This window comes from Pongo abelii, chromosome 21 (genome assembly GCF_028885655.2).
Source record: "Pongo abelii isolate AG06213 chromosome 21, NHGRI_mPonAbe1-v2.0_pri, whole genome shotgun sequence".
Lineage (NCBI taxonomy): Eukaryota > Metazoa > Chordata > Mammalia > Primates > Hominidae > Pongo > Pongo abelii.
This window is the reverse complement of record NC_072006.2, coordinates 49,664,509-49,682,330: the sequence shown is the minus strand read 5'-3', so window position 1 is coordinate 49,682,330 and position 17,822 is coordinate 49,664,509. Positions and strand designations below refer to the sequence as shown.

The following is a 17,822-nucleotide window of genomic DNA, read 5'->3' as shown; positions in this document are numbered from 1 at the left end:
TTACACTGTGAATTGTAGTATTTACTTGATTTTCTCCTCCATAAACAGTAAACTCTGTGAAGGCAGGTATACAGTACAGCCTGTCTTGCTCAAAACTGTATTCCAGAAGCCTAGCGTGGGTGTTCCATAAACATTTCTTGAATAAATGGAATGAGTGAGTGATAGGAATGTGGGATCGGTTAGAGAGCTAAATACATATAGTGGGTTTGATATCTTTGCAATATGAAAAATGAAGTGGAATGCTTGGCATATTATTATTAGTTTATTATTTATACCGTGCTCTGTTCCAAAAAGGATGTAAGGAGGCAGCATGGCTTGAGTACCACCTTACTTGATGAGTTAAGGAGTTCACATCCATCTAGAGACACTTGTTTGAGAGACTGTATTAAAAGACTACAGGATGGTTTAGGGGAGGGAAGAGTGCTAAGAAAAGTAGTGGCATCTTGTCCAACCTCATCTTCTCTCTCCTCATTTGCAAATCTTATCTCAGGAGTAAGCCAAAAACTGGTGAGAGGGTTGCAGCAGGAAAAAATTAGCAGTAAAGCAGGAGAGGGTTAATTCTTAGAAAGGTACACAATCCCACCATCCTTCCCACCTCTGGTGCCTACTGCAAGTAAAGAGTCTGGTCTTCTCCCGACAGGCTCTGGCTGGGCCTACGGTCTCATGTGGAGAATAGCCAGCATGGTCAGTCTGTAGGCAGGGGCCCACTGCTAGCTGCAGACTCCAGGCTCTGCCCCTCCATCACCCCTTTCCTCCTCTTCATCCGACTGTGCCAAGGGCGTGTCTGCTCCATCATCACTTGGATTTGGGCTATGCAGGTTGGTGGAGGAATCGGAGGAGGAGGAGGAGGAGGTCCTAGATGTGGTCCTGTCTGATGTAGGCACCGGCAGGCTCAGCTCCTCCAAATGGTTGTCCACCCCTGCCCAGAGAGAAAAGCTGGTCAGGCCACAAACAGGGCTTCAGAGAACTCTTAAAGATTATCTGGCCAGGAGTAACTAAAGCCCACAGCGGGGCAGAGACTTGACTTGTCCAAAGTGACTTTGCCAATCCAGCAAAGATCCAGGATTAAGATCACCATCTCCTGACTGCCAGCTCCTTCCATGTCATTACACCTTGTCTGGGATCTAGAGTCAGGTCAATCAATGGCAAGAGTTCAAGTTCCACCTACCTCACTTATTGCTGCTGAGTGGCTTTGAGCAAGTCACTTTCCCTTTCAAGGACTCTGTTCCTCCTCTACAAAATAAAAGGGATACCTACATCCCCAAAGCGTTTTGGGAATAAAACCTAAGAATGCTTATAAAATGTCTGGCATAGTAAGCCATCAATAAATAGTGGCAGTTTTAATTCAAAGAATATCTATCTTACAAGTTAAGCATATGGGCTTTGCAGTCAGACACACATGAATTCCAGTTTATCTACCTTCTGGCTACAATGTGACTTAACTTCTCTGAGCCTAATTTCCTGCTTATAAAATAGGGATTATATCACCTACCCTGATAGGACATTGTAAGGATTGAGATAATACATGTAAAGTACTTTAGTACAGTATTGGAACCTACTAAAGTACTCAATACATATTAATATCATTATAATGACTAAAACTACTTAAGTTGCCAAATATAAAAATTACAATTTTACATTATTTTAATTATAGTGACTAATTATATTAATATAACAAATGTAAAATTAAAGAAGAGATTGACCGTTCCCAGAATTTTGGATTAAAGATGTGTAACCCAGTTCTCCCTCAGGGTCAACTTTCCCTAAAATCGGAACAGGCAGCTGTTTCATTGGTAGAAACACCCACTTCCAGCCCTTACTTGTGTACTTCCCCAGCCCAGCCTTGTAGCCTCGTTTCAGAGCCTGACATCCAGCTCTGGCTGACTGGCACTGAAGTCCCCAAAGCAGAGGGGCATACCAGATGACTGGGGGGTTGGTGGAGGATCTTCGCAAGGCAAGAACACATCTGCTCCATCCGGGTCCCCAAGGTCAATAAGTTCTACTTGCTCCAGTGTGTCCACATTCACTTCCATGGATGAGATACTACCTATGGGGGCTGCGGATCAAGAAGTGGGCAAGTCAGGAGGACCCAAGCTGCACACCAGGACAGTAAGAGTTACATGTCAGGTCCCAAGTTAGAAGCATAGAGGGCCAAGAAAACCAGAGGGGAGAGAGTGCCACAAGATTCAGGACCCACAGGACATCCTCCCTACCCTACCCCAGTCCCTCTTCTCAGGACTTGGGACTTACGTCTCTGCGACTCGAGATGCAGGTGGGACAGAGGAAAGACAAACTCTGTCTCTGGCTGTAAAATGTCCTCGAAGAATTTTTGCCGCTCCCGAAGGCGGAGCTGCTGGCGCTCCAGGGCGGCCCGAGGATTTGGGTCCATGTCAGCTCCTGCGGGTAGAGGAGCAAAACAAGTACAGCTGCAAAGTCGAAAGAGAAGACAGGGGAGACCTGGGCTTGGGGCGCCCCACTGCAGCCAGCATCCCAGCAGTGGGGCCCTTGGCTCCAGCCTGGACACCTCTGCCCTTGGTGACCTCTTTCCCCTTCCCTGAAACCAAGTGTGTCCCACAAACCAAGTCTCATGCAGAGGCGGGGCTTGCCCTGGCTCCACAAAGGGGATGCCAGTTCCAGGCACCGCAAGAGAGATACTCTGTATTCAGGGAACACAGCCAATGCCCAACTCTCTGTATCATGCCCTCCTGAGAGGGGTTGGAGGGATTGGTTCAGCACAAATTGAGAAGGTACGTTTTCCCCTTAATTGGCCCTGCTTGCCTCAGAAGGCCAGGGACAGGATAGGATAGAGACAGAGATCTCAGGGTGGAGGGTTCCCTTCCTCCAGTGCTGCAGCGCCCCCCTTCCCATCCTTCAAAACCCAGACCAAGGCTAAAGCAACTCCTCCCGCGCCCCTCCTTTTCTCTCCACACACACAAACACGTACACACGCGTGTGCCATCTACCCCAAACCCTTGCTCTGAAGTCACAGGCCTGACTTCCAGACTAGGCTCTGCCCCTAAGGAAATCACCTTTCTGGTCTTAGTCTCCCCATCTGAAAATGGCATAACCAACCTACCTGCCTCAAATACAAGACCTTGCTTGTGAAGGTGAGCTATTTAGGAGACGACCATCTTTCCTTTGAACTCCAACAGCTCTTTATGCGTCCCCCTCCTGGGACACATCTCACTGACTTATCTCCCCATTAGTCAGTGAGGAGCAATTGGAAAGGCGGGTTCTGGGTCCAGTTCAGAGCAGGCCTCCTGACCCCTAGGGCTGAGAAGCTGAGACCCGGCCAGAGCACTGGGGCTATGGGCCAGCCCAGGTCGGTGCATTCACTCCCATTCGCTCATCTCCTTCCCGACGTTCTGCTCTGAGCCCATCACCAGAGGCAAGGGAGTTTCTAGCTTGCGGATCAGACGTCATCCTCCGCAGACTGCCTTCCCCACCTCATCTGCACCCAGCGTATCCCAGACCCTGGCCAGCTCCACGGGCGCCACAGAGATGGAGAGGGACCCAACCCCGCGTGGGCAAGGCAGGGCCACGGAAGTGTGGGGAGATAGTGCGGCCGCGGGCTGGCGGCGGAGGAGCGAGGCGCTGACGCCGATTCCCGGGAAAGGCTCTTAGAGCTGCCGCCCAGGTCACAACGCTAAAAATACCCAGGGCCCCTGGAGCCTGTGCTCCAGCAGCGAGGAGGGGGAGGGAGAGGCCGAGGTGGGGGAGCTGACGGGGGCCAGGGGCTCCGGGACACCCCCGCTCTTTTCCCCTCCCCCTAACCCCACCGATGTCACGAGACTGAAGGAGCTGTTCCCCGGGGGGCCGCGGAGCCCAGAGCTGGAGAAAGGGAGTTGTTTACGCGACCTATAGGTACTGGAGAGGGGGTGAAGAGATTTGGGGGCAGGAGGCTGCCAGGGGCCGGGCAGGAGCCAGCGAAATGGAGAACTCCCTCTCTGTCTCAGCCCCACCCGCACTGGAGCCAGCAAGAGGGAAAAAATTCCCTAAAAAGGGACACGAGGCGTCGGCGGAGGACGGGGGGAGGGCGCTCCCCCACGGCCGTTCCCCTCGTGCTCCTGTCCCCTCCGCGGTCCCCCGCGGCACCTGCGCCCACCGCCGCCGGAGCCCCTACCTGCAGCGCTGGCGCCCCCGCTGACTCAGTCCGTCCGCTCCAGCCAGGCGGCGGCGGGGGCGTGGGAGCGAGCCGCGCCGGCCGGGGTGGGGCTGCGCCTCCAGGGCTCCCGGGGGACCGACGGGCCCTGGGAGCCGGGAACGAGGAAGAGGCGGGAGGCGGAAGTGGGGGAGGGGCGGTGGCGGGCTCACTCGCTCGCAGCTCGCCCGGCGGTCGGAGGCAGCCCCTGCGAGCGTGGCTACTGGTACTTCCAAGGCGGTCAAAAAGTTACCCGCACCCATCCTTCCTCCCTCCGCCCAGCCGGGCTCCTCTGCACCACCCTCGCCACCGACGCCGGTGCGCTCGTCTCCGCTCGCTCGGATGCACTTGCTGCGCCCCCGCCCCGCGCAGACCCGCGGCGGGCACCCGCGCCGGCTCTGCCCACGCACACTTGATGCTCTGCGCCTTCTGGGCAGCGCCCACGCAACGACTACGCACCCGAACCCTGCCTCCGGCACCCTTGGCCACACTTGCCACACTTACACGCGCGCACTTCTCCAGAGGACGCACGATGGGAAAGAGAGAGTTGGGACCCGCAGGAGGGGGCAGGGCACTGACCCGGTGCCGCCCAGCAGGGCAGGTGCAAGGCGGCGGAGGACCCCTGCCCTGGGACTCGCCCGGCTGCCCCTGATTCCTGGCTCTGGGACTAGACAGAGCCGCCGCCCAACCTACTAAGCACACTGGGCGGGGTGGGCGCCGGGCCGGCCGGGCGGGTCAGAGCTGGAGGGGTGGACCGCTGCGCCGCGCCCCCCGACGCCGGCAAGGAGCCAGCACCTCCACGGTGCTAAGAGGGGCGCTGCACTCCTGGCCAGGCGGGGGTGGAGGGGCGAGGCGGCAACTGAGAGAGGAGAAACGTTTGCCCTCTTTTTGCAGCGTCTCCTGGCTCAGACCAGTGCTAGAAGTGTCCAGTCTAGCAGCTCCTGGACCAAGACTCCGTGGCCATTCCCTTCCTCCTCCCTTCCATCCACCCCCTTACGGTCAGAGCTCCGAAGGCAGCGTGGTGACGGGTGCGGGGAGGGGAGTAGGGGGATCTCTCTGAGATACTTCTGCCTTGGGGTCACTGGATCATTCATTCGACAAACATCCGCGAGCAAGTCAGGAACTAGGAGTCATCCTTGCCACCTCCCTCTCCCTCGCTGCCCATATTAAAATACACCTCCACTTCCTGTCGATTCTCTTTCCTAAATATCTTTCCAGTCCACCATTCCTTCCGTTTGCCCCACGACCTCCCGCCTGGGCTCCTAATGCAGTAGCCTTGTATCTGGTTTTCTTGTACTCATTCTGGCCCGGCTACACTCCATTCCCTGCATTGCAAGTCAGCTGTCATTTCAGAACACAAGTCTGGTGTGCCCCCCTCGACCGCTCCGCCACGCGGCGTTGCCTAAATTCCTCCAGTTAGAATAAAATCTGGACGCTGATATCTGAGCTAAGTCTTGAAGACATGAGTTCAACAAGCAGAAAAGAGGGAGAAGGGCATGTGCAGAGGGAGGGAAGTGTGAACAAATCATTGACACATTCAGGTTTCCCTGTCAGGGGACCAGCACTTTGTACAAATACCTAAAGCACTGCCTCTTAACATTACTGGGATCTCAAAACAACCCTGTGAGATAAATACAGCATGCAACTTTCCCACTAGTTTACAAGCATGGAAACTAGTTTGTTAGAGGCAACAAATGCAGTGGTTAAGAGCACAGGCAATGCAGTCAGACCCTCTTGGGTTGTAAACCTATTGATGCCTCTAGCCAGCTGGGTAAACATTTCTCTGATCCTTGATCTCTTACCTACTAAATAGGAATAATTAATCCCTCCCTCTTATAAGATAATTTACATAAAATGGTTAGTTACAAGACTTGGGCACTTTGGAAATGCTCAGTAATCGTTAGCTGTTTTGATGGTAATGGGTTCTGAGAAAGGGAGGGAACTGCTCTCTTCCACAAATTTCTGAAATTATAGGAAGTAAGCCCTAATTGTTAACACTTCCACAGAGCTTATTATGTGCCAGTCACTATTATAAGTGCTTTACAAAAATTAACCCTTTTAATCCTCTTGTTGTTTCCACTTTACAGATACAGAAATTGAGATACAGAGAGGTGAAGGAACTTCTCTCAGGCCCTACAGCTAGTAAGTGATGGACCTGGAATTTAAGCCCAGGTAGACTGCCTTCAGAGACTGTGCTTGTAACCCTTTTATCCTGTGCCTGTTCCCCTTTTATCCTGTTGTAGTTTTCATCTTCTAAGAACTATTGCAGTGGGTTGCTTTGATTCTTATTTCTCATTAATGGGTAGAGTAGATACTTCATCTAATTTTCTAGCACAGAAAATGAGGGCCAAGTCAGGAGTATAGTGGAAAAGAGCTTGGCTCACTCCCAGTCATGTCCCCATTTTCAGAGATGTATCCCTTTTTTTCTTTTTCTTTTTTTTTTTTTCTTTTTGACAGAGTCTTGCTTTGTTGCCCAGGCTGGAGTGCAGTGGCACGATCTCGGCTCACTGCAACCTCCACCTCCTGGATTCAAGCAATTCTCCCACCTCAGCCTCCTGAGTAGCTGGAATTACAGGTGCACACCACTATGCCTGGCTAATTTTTCTATTTTTGGTAAAGACGGGTTTTGCCCTGTTGGCCAGGCTGGTCTTGAACTCCTGGCCTCAAGTGATCTGCCCACCTCAGCCTCCCAAAGTGCTGGGATTATAGGCGTGAGTCACTGCGCCTGGCCCAGATGTGTCCTTGAGAACATGACTCCATGGATTATTTTGAGCCCAAGATGAAGAAAGATCAGGAACCTCTGTCCCTTCTCTTTGCCAGATATTTGCCATAAAGAAGGAATGGAGAGGGGGAAACATCTAACCTGAAAATATTTCAGGGGGCTAAGCTGGAAGAGTGTCACCCAAAAGAAAGACCCAAGCAGCAGGCCAGGAGTAGGTGGCCAAAAGGTTGAATAGCACCGTGAAAAGGTAGACGGCTTGAGACTGGCTTCCATCTAGGATGCGGAAACCTGGGAAGAGCATCATTATCAAACTAATAACAGTTTTTAAAAATTGTTCGGTAATTTACAAAATCACAACTTTTGTCAAACTTATCAGAGACCTAAGGTTGCAGAGCAACCAATTAACCTGCATTCCAAAGAAGGACAGGAGCCTCCAAGAAGAGATGGGATGCAGGCACTCACTCAGTTGTGTAGCAAGAGAAAGACAAGCTCTCCTTACAAGTAGGTAAGAAGAGTTCAGCTAATGTTTATGTTTTTATTTTTCAGAGACAAGGTCTCACACTGTCCAGAGGCTGAAGCACAGTAGTGCAGTCATGACTCACTGAGCTCGAGGTATCCTCCCACTTCAGTCTCCCAAGTATCTAGGACTACAAATGCACATCACCACACATGGCTAATTTTATTTTATTATTTTTTTGGTAGAGATAGGGTCTTGCTATGTTGTCTAAGCTGGTCTCAAACTCCTGGCCTCAAGTAATCTTCCTGCCCCAGCCTCTCAAAGTGCTGGGATTATGGGTGTAAGCCAACATGCCAGGCCAAAATTTTTATGGAATTACTAAAGACCCAGTATAGCTAGCATGACTACATAGGATTTGTAGGAGATACAGACACTGAAGTAATCATAGAAACAACAAAACTCAAACCTAATTCAACTCCTGAAAAAACTGACTGAATCCCCCACACTAATGGCCTAAGAGAAGAAGAGATATGACAATTTCCAGGCAAAAATAATAATGAACTCAGTCCTTGCTATTATAAATGCTGCATCCAAAACTCAATAAAAAATTACAACACAGGCCGGGCGCAGTGGCTCACGTCTGTAATCTCAACACTTTGGGAGGCTGAGGCGGATGGATCACCTGACGTCAGGAGTTCGAGACAAGCCTGGCCAACACAGTGAAATCCCATCTTTACTGAAAATACAAAAATTAGCTGGGCATGGTGGCGGGTGCCTGTAATCCCAGCTATTTGGGAGGCTGAGGCAGGAGAATCGCTTGAACCTGGGAAGCAGAGGTTGCAGTGAGCCGAGATCACGCCATTGCACTCCAGTCTGATTGACAAAAGTGAAACTCTATCTCAAAAACAAACAAAAATTACAACACACACACACACAAATTTTAAAATACCAAAAAAACCTACTGTCAAGAGACAAAGCAGGCCAGGTGTGGTGGCTTATACCTATAATCCAGCACTTTGGGATGCCAAGGCAGATGGAATGCTTGAGGCCAGGAGTCTGAAGACCAGTCTGGGCAATATCGTAAGGCCCTGTTTCTATATTAAAGAGAGAAAGAGAGACAGAAAGAGAAAGAGAGAAGAGAGAGAAAAAGCAAGACCAGGTGCAAGATGCAGATGCTGTAGTTATCTGACACAGAACTTAAGACAACGATAAGTAATATGTAAATATGAAAGGCTCTTGTGGAAAATGTAGACAATATGAAAGAATGAAAGGGGAATTTTTGCAGAAATATGAAGACTACAAAAAAAGATACATAGAAAAATGCTAGAAATAAGAAAAAACATATATATAACAGATTTGAAGAATGCTGTTGACAGGCTTATCAGTATACTAGTCCTTTCTCACACTACTACAAGGACATGCCTGAGACTGGGTAATTTATAAATGAGAGATGTTTAATTAACTCACAGTTCCACAGGGCTGGGGAGGCCTCAGGAAACTTACAATCATGGCAGAAGGGGAAGCAAACATGTCCTTCTTCACATGGCGGCAGCAAGAAGTGCCCAGTGAAGGGGGAAGCCCCTTATAAAACCATCAGATCTCATGAGAAGTAACTTACTATCACAAGAACAGGATGGGGGAAACCACCCCCATGATTCAACTGTCTTCACCTGGTCCCTCCCATGACATGTGGGGATTATGGGAACCACAATTCAAGATGAGATTTGGGTGGGGACACAGTCAAACCATATAATTTTGCCCCAGCCCCTCCCAAATCTCATGTCCTCACAATTCAAAACACAATTATATGCTTCCAACAGTCCTCCAAAGTCTTAACTCATTCCAGTATTAACCCAAAAGTCCAAGTCCAAAGTCTCTTCTGAGACAAGGTAAGTCCCTTCCACCTAAGAGCCTGTAAAATCAAAAGCAAGTTAATTACTTCCTAGATATAATGGGGTTATAGGCATTGGGTAAATATCCTCATTCTAAATAGGAGAAATTGAAGGGGTAAATGGGCCCAAACAAAGGGGCTACAGGCCCCATGCAAGTCTGAAATCCAATAGGGAGTTGTTAAACCTGAAAGCTCCAAAATAATATCCTTTGATTCCAGGTCTCATATCCAGGTCACAGTGATGCAAAAGGTGGGATCCCACAGCCCTGGGCAGTTCCACCCCTGTGGCTTTGCAGGGTAGAGACCCCTCCCTGCTGCTTTCATGGCTGGCATTGAGTGTCTGCAACTTTTCCAGACACTCAGTGCAAGCTGTCAGTGGATCTACAATTCTGGGGTCTGGAGGACAGTGGCCCTCTTCTCACAGCTCCACTAAGCAATGCCCCAGTGGGGACTCTGTGTGTAGGATCTGACCCCACATTTCCCTTCTGCACTGCTCTAGCAGAGGTTCTCCATGAGGGCTCTGCCCCTGCAGCAGACTTCTGCCTGGACATCCACGCATTTCCATACAACCTCTAAAATCTAGGCGGAGGTTCCCAAACCTCAATTCTTGCATTCTGCACACCTGTTGGCCCAATACCTCATGGAAGCTGCCAAGGCTTGGGGCTTGCACCCTCTGAAGCAATAGCCTGAGCTGTCCTTGGCCCCTTTTTGCCATGGCTGGAGTGGCTGGGATGCAGGGCACCAAGTCCTGAGGCAGCACACAGCAAGGGAGCGCTGGACCTGGCCCAGGAAACCATTTTTCCCTCCTAGGCCTCTGGGCCTATGATGGGAGGGGCTGCTGTGTAGGTCTCCAGTATGCCCTGGTGACATTTTCCCCATTGTCTTGGTGCTTAACATTTGTCTCCTTGTTACTTATGCAAATTTCTGTAAGGGGCTTTAATTTCTCCTAGAAAAAAATGGGGTTTTCTTTTCTATCACATCATCAGGCTGCGAATTTTCCAAATGTTTATTCTCTGCTTCCTCTTGAATGCTTTGCCACTTAGAAATTTCTCCTGCCAGATACCCTAAATCATCTCTCTCAAGTTCAAAGTTCCACAGATCTCTAGGGCAGGGGCAAAATGCCACCAGTCTCTTTGCATTGCAAGAGTGAACTTTACTCCAGTTCCCAACTAGTTCCTCCTTTCCATCTGAGACCACCTCATCCTAGATTTCATTGTCCATATCACTATTAGCATTTTGGTCAAAGCCATTCAACAGTCTCTAGGAAGTTCCAAACCTGCTCACATTTTCCTGTCTTCTGAGCCTTCTAAGACTTTAGGAAGTTCCACATTTTCTTACATTGTCCTTCTTCTTCTGAGCCCTCCAAACTGTTCCAACCTCTATCTGTTACCCAGTTCCAAAGCTGCTTCCACATTTTCAGGTATCTTTATAGCAGCTCCTCATTCTACCAATACCAATTTACTGTATTAGTCTGTTCTCACACTGCTATAAGCACATACCTGAGACTGGGTAGTTTACAAAGAAAAGAGGTTTAATTGACTCACTGTTCCACAGGGCTGGGGGGGCCTCAGGAAACTTACAATCATGGTGGAAGGGGAAGCAAACACATCCTTCTTCATGTGGCAGCAGCAAGGAGAAGTGCCCAGGGAAGGGGGAAGCCCCTTATAAAACCATCAGATCTTGTGAGAACTAACTCACTATCATGAGAACAGGATGGGGGAACCACCCTCATGATTCAATTATCTCCACCTGGTCTCTCCCATGACACGTGGGGATTATGGGAACCACAATTCAAGATGAGATTTGGGTGGGGACACAGCCAAACCATATCAATCAGTAAACTCGACATAGCTGAGGAAATAACCAGTGAACTTGAAGATAGGTCAATAGAGAATACTCAAACTGAAACAGAAAGAGAAAAGAGTGAAACAAACAAACAAAAACCAGAACAAATATCCAAGCGCTAACATATAAGTGATTCACATCCCAGAAGCAAAAGAAACAGAGAAAAATATATATATGTAGATACAATATTTATTTGTAGATATAATAGCTAATAATTTTCCAAAAATAATGAAAGATATCAAACCACAGAGCCAAGAAACTCACAGAATCCAGAAAAGATTAAATGCCAATATACAAACACAACAAAGAAGCACATGCAAACACAACCTAATACATCATATTCAAATTGCTGAAAACCAAAGATAAAGAGAAAATATTGAAGGAATCTAGAGGAAAAAGGCACACTCCCTACAGAGGAACAAAGAATTATAGAAGACTTCTCATCAGAAATTATATGACCAGAAAATAATAGAGTCATATCTTTAAAATGCTGAAAGACAAAAAACTGCCAATCCAGAATTCTATACCTAGCAAAAACTTCTTTCAAACATGAAGGAAATACACTTTTTCAGATTAAAAAAAAAAAGAGAGAGAGAGAGAAAATTCATTATCAGTGGACCAGCAGAATAAGAAATGGCAGTGGAAGTTCTGTAAGCAGAAGAAATATGATACCTGAGAGAAACTTGGATCTACATAAAGAAATGATGATCTCTGGAAATGGATAAAATAAAGGTAAATATAAGAGACACTGTTTCTCATTTTTACCCACATTAAAAGGTAACTGCTTTACTAAAGCAATGCATTGTGGCCTCATAGCATATATAAAAGTGAAATGTATGACAATAACAACAGTAAAAATGAGGAGATGGAGGAATGGGAAATACGCTGTTAAAGGGCCCTGATGATATATAAGAAGTGGTATAACATTATTTGAAGATAGACTGATTAAAGATATAGTAAATTCAATAGCAACCACTAAAAAAAATTTTTTAGAGAAGTGTAAGTAACAAGCCAATAATAGAGAGAAAATGGAATCATAAAAATGCTGGAATAGGTAACTATGTGAGATAATGGATATATTCATTTGCTTCACTATAGTAATCACTTTACTATCTCTATTTATCCCATAACATCATGTTGTATACCTTAAACATGTATAATATAATTTATTTTTTAAAATGACTGTTGAACATGAAAACAAGTACATATAATAATTTTTTCTAATGTTGGGAGGCTTCCTCCCTGGGCCACTTGTATCCAACATGTCTTGCTGAGTATGTCAAGATCACAAGGCCCTGACCTCTCTTTCACCTGGGTCCTTGTTCAGAATTGTTAGTACAGCTAGAGTTTTGAGAGGTGAGATCATTTCTCAGACCAAGGCAGGCTTGCTTACTGCTTGCTATAAAAGTGTCCTGGGACCAGGCATGGTGGCTCATGCTTGTAATCCCAGCACTTTGAGAGGCTGAGGCAGGAGGATCACTTGAGCCCAGGAATTCAAGACCAGCCTAAGCAACACAGTGAGACCCTGTCTCAAATACATAAATAAATTAAATAAAATAAAAAGTGTTGGGCCTAGGTCCCTCAGCTACAATGCAAACCCACTGTGTGAATACCATGCATCTGGGCTCACTGCATCACCTGTTGAATGTAGGACCAGGGGAACCAATACAACTATGCTGATGTTCACATTGTTTGTTGTGCTATGAATAAAAAACTATTTCAATCAGATGCAATACATCTTGTCTACTTGCAGCACCCATGAGATTGGGAGTTTTCCTTTTCAAAACATAATCCAAATCAAGGAAGAAAAAAGAAAAAAAGCACAGATGCAAGATTAGAAAACAAATAACAAGATGATAGATTTTAATCCAGTGTATCAGTAAAAAGACAATCAATTCAAAGACAAATTAGCAGATTGGGAGCAAAGTAAGAGGCAATAATATGTGGTCCACAAGACCCACTTTAAATATAAATAAATATATGGGTTAAAAGTAAAAGGATGTATAGAGGAATTGGAACCCTAAAAAAAATGAATGGAATAAGATACACCATACAAACATGAAAACAAGTAAGTTGGAGTGACAGTATTGATATCAGACAAAGTAGATTTAAGAAGGACTATTTCCAGGGATGAAAAGTGGTATTATTTAATAATAGAAGGTTCAATTCACCAAGAAGACTTAACAGTCATAAGAGTGTATATACTAACAACAGAGCTTCAAAAATATATGAAGTAAAAACCAGTAGACCTGAAATAAGAAACAGAAAAAATCTATATTGCACCTAGAGAATTCAACTCTTCTCTCTCAATAATCAATAAAATAAGTAGACCAAAAAAAGCAAGGATATAGAAATCCTTAACACTATCATTAATTTCTCCTAATTATATTCATGACATTTTACCTACCAACAGCAGAATGAACATTCTTTTCAACTGCACATACAACATTCAATGAGAGATTCATCATATTCTGGGCCATAAAAACAATCCTCAACAAATTTAGAAGAATTTAAATTATGTTGTATGACCATAACAGAATTAAATAGAAATAATAACAGAAAGATAACTGAAAAACAATCCCAATACTTCAAAATAAAACATGAGTCAAAGACGAAGTCCAAGGGATACTAGAAAATACATGGCTGGGTGCAGTGGCTCAGGCCTGTAATCCTAGCACTTTGGGAGGCACAGGCAGGTGGATCGCTTGACCTTGAATTTGAGACCAGCCTGGGCAACGTGGCAAAACCTCATCTCTACAAAAAATATAAAAATTAGCTGGGCATGGTGGCGCATGCCTGTATTCCCAGCTATTTGGAGGCCTGAGGTAGGAGGATAACTTGATCCTGGGAAGTGGAGGTTGCAGTGAGCTGAGATGCCACCACCGCACTCCAGCCTGGGCAACTGAGTGAGACCCTGTCTCAAAAACAAACAAACAAACATGTTGAACCAGGCACGCAGCTCATGCCTGTAGTCTCAGCATTTTGGGAGACTAGCTGGGAGGATCACTTGAGCCCACAAGTTTGAGACCAGCCTGGGCAACATTGGCAGAAACTTCATCTCTACAAAATATACAAAAATTAGCCAGGCGTGGTGGTGCATGCCTGTAGTCCCAGCTACTCATGAGGCTGAGGCAAGAAAATCACTTGAGCCTGGGAGGTCAAGGCTGCAGTGAACTGAGATCACACCACTGCACTGTAGACCAGGTAACAGAGTGAAACCCCATCTCAAAAAAATAATAAAATAGGCTGGGTGTGGTGGCTCACGCCTGTAATCTTAGCACTTTGGGAGGCCGAGGCGGGTGGATCACTCAAGGTCAGGAGTTCAAGACCAGCCTGGCCAACATGGTGAAACCCCGTCTCTACTAAAAATACAAAAATTAGCTGGGTGTGGTGGTGGGTGCCTCTAATCCCAGCTACTTGGGAGGCTGAGGCACAAGAATCACTTGAATCCAGGAGGCGGAGGTTGCGGTGAGCCGAGATCATGCCACTGCATTCCAGCCTGGGTGATAGAGCAAGACTCAGTTGAAGAAGAAGAAGAAAGAAGAAAGAAGAGGAGGAGGAGGAGGAAGAGGAAGAAAAAAGAAGAAAGAAGAAGAAGAAAAAAGAAAGAAAAAGAAACGGCCAGGTGCAGTGGCTCATGCCTGTAATTCCAACACTTTGGGAGGCCGAGATGGGTGGATCATTTGAGGTCAGAAGTTCGAGACCAGCCTGGCCAACATGGTGAAACCCCATCTCTACTAAAAATACCAAAATCAGCTGGACATGGTAGCATGCATCTGTAATCCTAGCTACTTGGGAGGCTGAGGCAGGAGAATCACTTGAACTTGGGAGGCGGAGGTTGCGGTGAGCTGAGATCACGCCATTGTACTCCCGCCTGGGCAACAGAGTGAGACTCTGTCTAAAAAAAAAGGAAAAAGAAAAAAAGAAAAACATATTGGATGGAATAAAACTGAAATGCCACAGTCAGCCACCAAAACACCTCCCAATGTTCCTTACCAGCTGTTATGTATATCTGGGCAGTCCTCTCCTACACTGTACCAAGGTTATGTCACGGGATCCTTTGGGTGTCACTTTGTCAGCGCAAAACCTCTGTGGCTGGTGGTGCTTCTGCTGGAGTTTTGCTTGTGCCCACTCTTTCTGCCCACTCACCCGGCAGGCTGCGCTTGGCTAGTGCTACCAGCCCGAATCCCATGCCTGCCAAGGGTAAGCCAGGCATGGAGTGGTGGGGGGTGTGTGAGCAAGCAAGTGTGAGGTCCAGTCACCGCACACAGCCAGGCACACAAGCTGCCGCGGCCACGTGAGCAGCTCCAGGCACTGGCACAGGCACCAGCTCCATGAAAGGCTGTGGCTGGACCAGACCTACCCCAAGCGACTTCTGCTGTAGGCACCAGCGTCTGGACCAGGGGAACGCAGTGGCACCTGAAAGCTCTGAGACACCAGGAACTGCAGAGCCCCAAAGAGGGTGTTACAGCATGTCACAGCCCTGCCTCAGGGAGCCCCGAGATCTGGGCCCCCAGAAGGGCCGCAACTCTTCTCTCTTTCTCATCACTGGCAGCAGCTCAGCGAGGTGGGGGTGCTGTATTTCAGAGGGTGGAGTTTCAGCCCATTTGTGTTACTGCTCTTTCAGTCCCGCCGTCCTGCTCCGGCCTGTGGCTCCTGGGCTGGCCTGGCCCCGCCACTGCTTCCTGTTGCATGGGGTGGCAGCCCAGCGCTGGCAGAGGGCAGGAAAACTAGTGTGTTACCGCTTTGGCTCGGAGAATCCCGAGGTCTGGGCCTCCAGAAGGGTCTCCGCTCTTCACTCCAGCAGTTCAGGAGCGTGTCACCACCTGCACCTCAGCGAGCTAGCCAGCAACGTGTTACAGCCTTTTTAGCTCCCACCTGCGGCTCAGCGAGCCGGCCAGGAAAGTGTTACAGGTCCTTTTACTCCCGTATTTGGCAGGTCCTGAGTTCTTGACCAGCATCTGTGAAGAATGAAGTTACACAGACAACTGGAAGGTGAGCAAGGCAGAGAACAGCTTTATTGGGTGACCAAACAGCTCTCAGAGGAGAGGAGACCCGAAGTGGGTAGCTCCTATCTGCAGGCAGGTAGTCCCAACGAGTCCATGAATCTGGCTGGGTCAGGAAAAAGCACCATCTGATTGGCTGAAAGGCATCAAGGAAGTTCTCACTCCAGGTAGTGGACTCCACCCAGAACTGGCGGCCTGGCTGTCAGGCTTCAGGTCATCCCTGGCTTGAAGGTGGGGTTTCACCAAAGGCCCACCCCTTCCCACCTAGGAACCTGTCTGCCTCCTGCCACCATTAGTTTCCCTATGTGACCAACAGGATATGCCAGAAATGATGGTATGTCACTCTAAAATTCAAATTAAAAAAAAAAAAGACTGCAGCTTCTGTCTTTGGTGTGTACTCTATTTTTGGGGTCACTCACTCTTGGAGAAGCAAGCTGCCATTTTGTCAACAGCCCTATAGAGAGGCCCACATGGCAAGGAAAGGAAGCTTCCGGCCAAGAGCCCGTGAAGGCTGAGGCCTGCCAGCAACCACATGATTGAGTATGGAAATTGATAAAATTGCCCTAGTAAAATCTTGTGATAATTACAGCCCTGGCCAGCAGTTTGACTGAAACCTCATGGGAAACTTAGGCAGAACCACTCAGTTAAACCACTCCTGGATTCCTGATACTCAAGCACTTTGAGATAGTAAATACTTCTTGTTTTAAGCTGCTAAATTCTGGGATAGTTTATTATGCAGCAATGGGTAACATATTAAAATTCTGTTCATTGGAACATATAAAGAAAAAAATTTTTAAAGGGGAAAAGAAAGATTTTGGTACTGGGTAAAGTACTGCTGTAACAGTACTCTAATATGCAGGAGTGGCATTAGAATTGGACTTCGAGTGTAGTAAAAACCTAAAGCGCCTTGAAGAAGCTGTTGAAGAAGCCTCGGCCCTTAGATAAGGTGCAGTGAGGGTATGCAGGAAAGTGAAGTAAATACTGTTTTTCTGTTTTTTTGTTTTTTGGGGTTTTTTTTGTGTTGTTGTTGTTTTTTGTTTTTGACAGAGTGTTGCTCTTGTTGATCTCAGCTCACTGCAACTTCTGCCTCCCAGGTTCAGGTGATTCTCCTGCCTCAGCCTCCCAAGTAGCTGGGATTACAGGTGCATGCCATCACACCTGGCTTTTTTTAGTAGAGGTGGGGTTTCACCATGTTGTTTAGGCTGGTCCAGAACTCCTGACCTCAGGTGATCCACCTGTCTCGGCCTCCCAAAGTGCTGGGATTACAGGCATGAGCCACCATGCCCAGACAAGTGAAGTAAATACTATTGGAAACTATACTGTGACACAAAAATTAGCAACCCTGTTGCCTTCAATAAAGTGGAAAACAGAAAATGTGCCTAATGAATTTGATCATCTAAGTAAAGCAATTTCCAAGCAAAATGTTAAAGGCACCACCTGCTTTCTTCTTGCTGCCTATAGTGAAAGGGAGGAGCAAAGGGATAAACTAAAGCAAGAGCTCTCCAGTGAGAGTGACACTGCCTCCCAAGGGATATTTGGCAATGTCTGGAGGCATTTTTAGATGTCAAAGCTGGGGAGGTTGCTACTGCCATCTAGTTGGCAGAGGCCAAGGATGCTGTTAAACATCCTACAATGTATAAGGCAGCCCCCCTCAAACCACCCCAATCCCCCCACCAAACACACACACATCAAATAATTATCCTAGCTGAAATATCAATAGGGCTCAAGTTGAAAAACACTGAACTTTTTAAAAGGAAAGA

The 17,822-nt window shown here is 47.3% G+C and overlaps 1 protein-coding gene across 8 annotated transcripts in view; it reads right to left on the bottom strand.

The window, feature by feature from the left end:
- Nucleotides 1–249: 249 nt before the first annotated feature.
- The window catches only part of DBNDD2 (dysbindin domain containing 2), a 35,353-nt gene continuing 17,780 nt past the window's right edge, over nucleotides 250–17,822 (bottom strand). The window contains exons 1-4 of one of the 8 annotated variants that reach the window (XM_054541375.2): nucleotides 15,935–15,952; nucleotides 2,251–2,397; nucleotides 1,919–2,056; nucleotides 250–919 (exon numbers count right to left, since the gene is read on the bottom strand). In XM_054541375.2, coding sequence (XP_054397350.1) covers nucleotides 711–919; nucleotides 1,919–2,056; nucleotides 2,251–2,389 — 486 coding nt within the window. In that variant the 5' untranslated portion in view covers nucleotides 2,390–2,397; nucleotides 15,935–15,952 and the 3' untranslated portion in view covers nucleotides 250–710. 8 annotated transcript variants of the gene reach the window in all.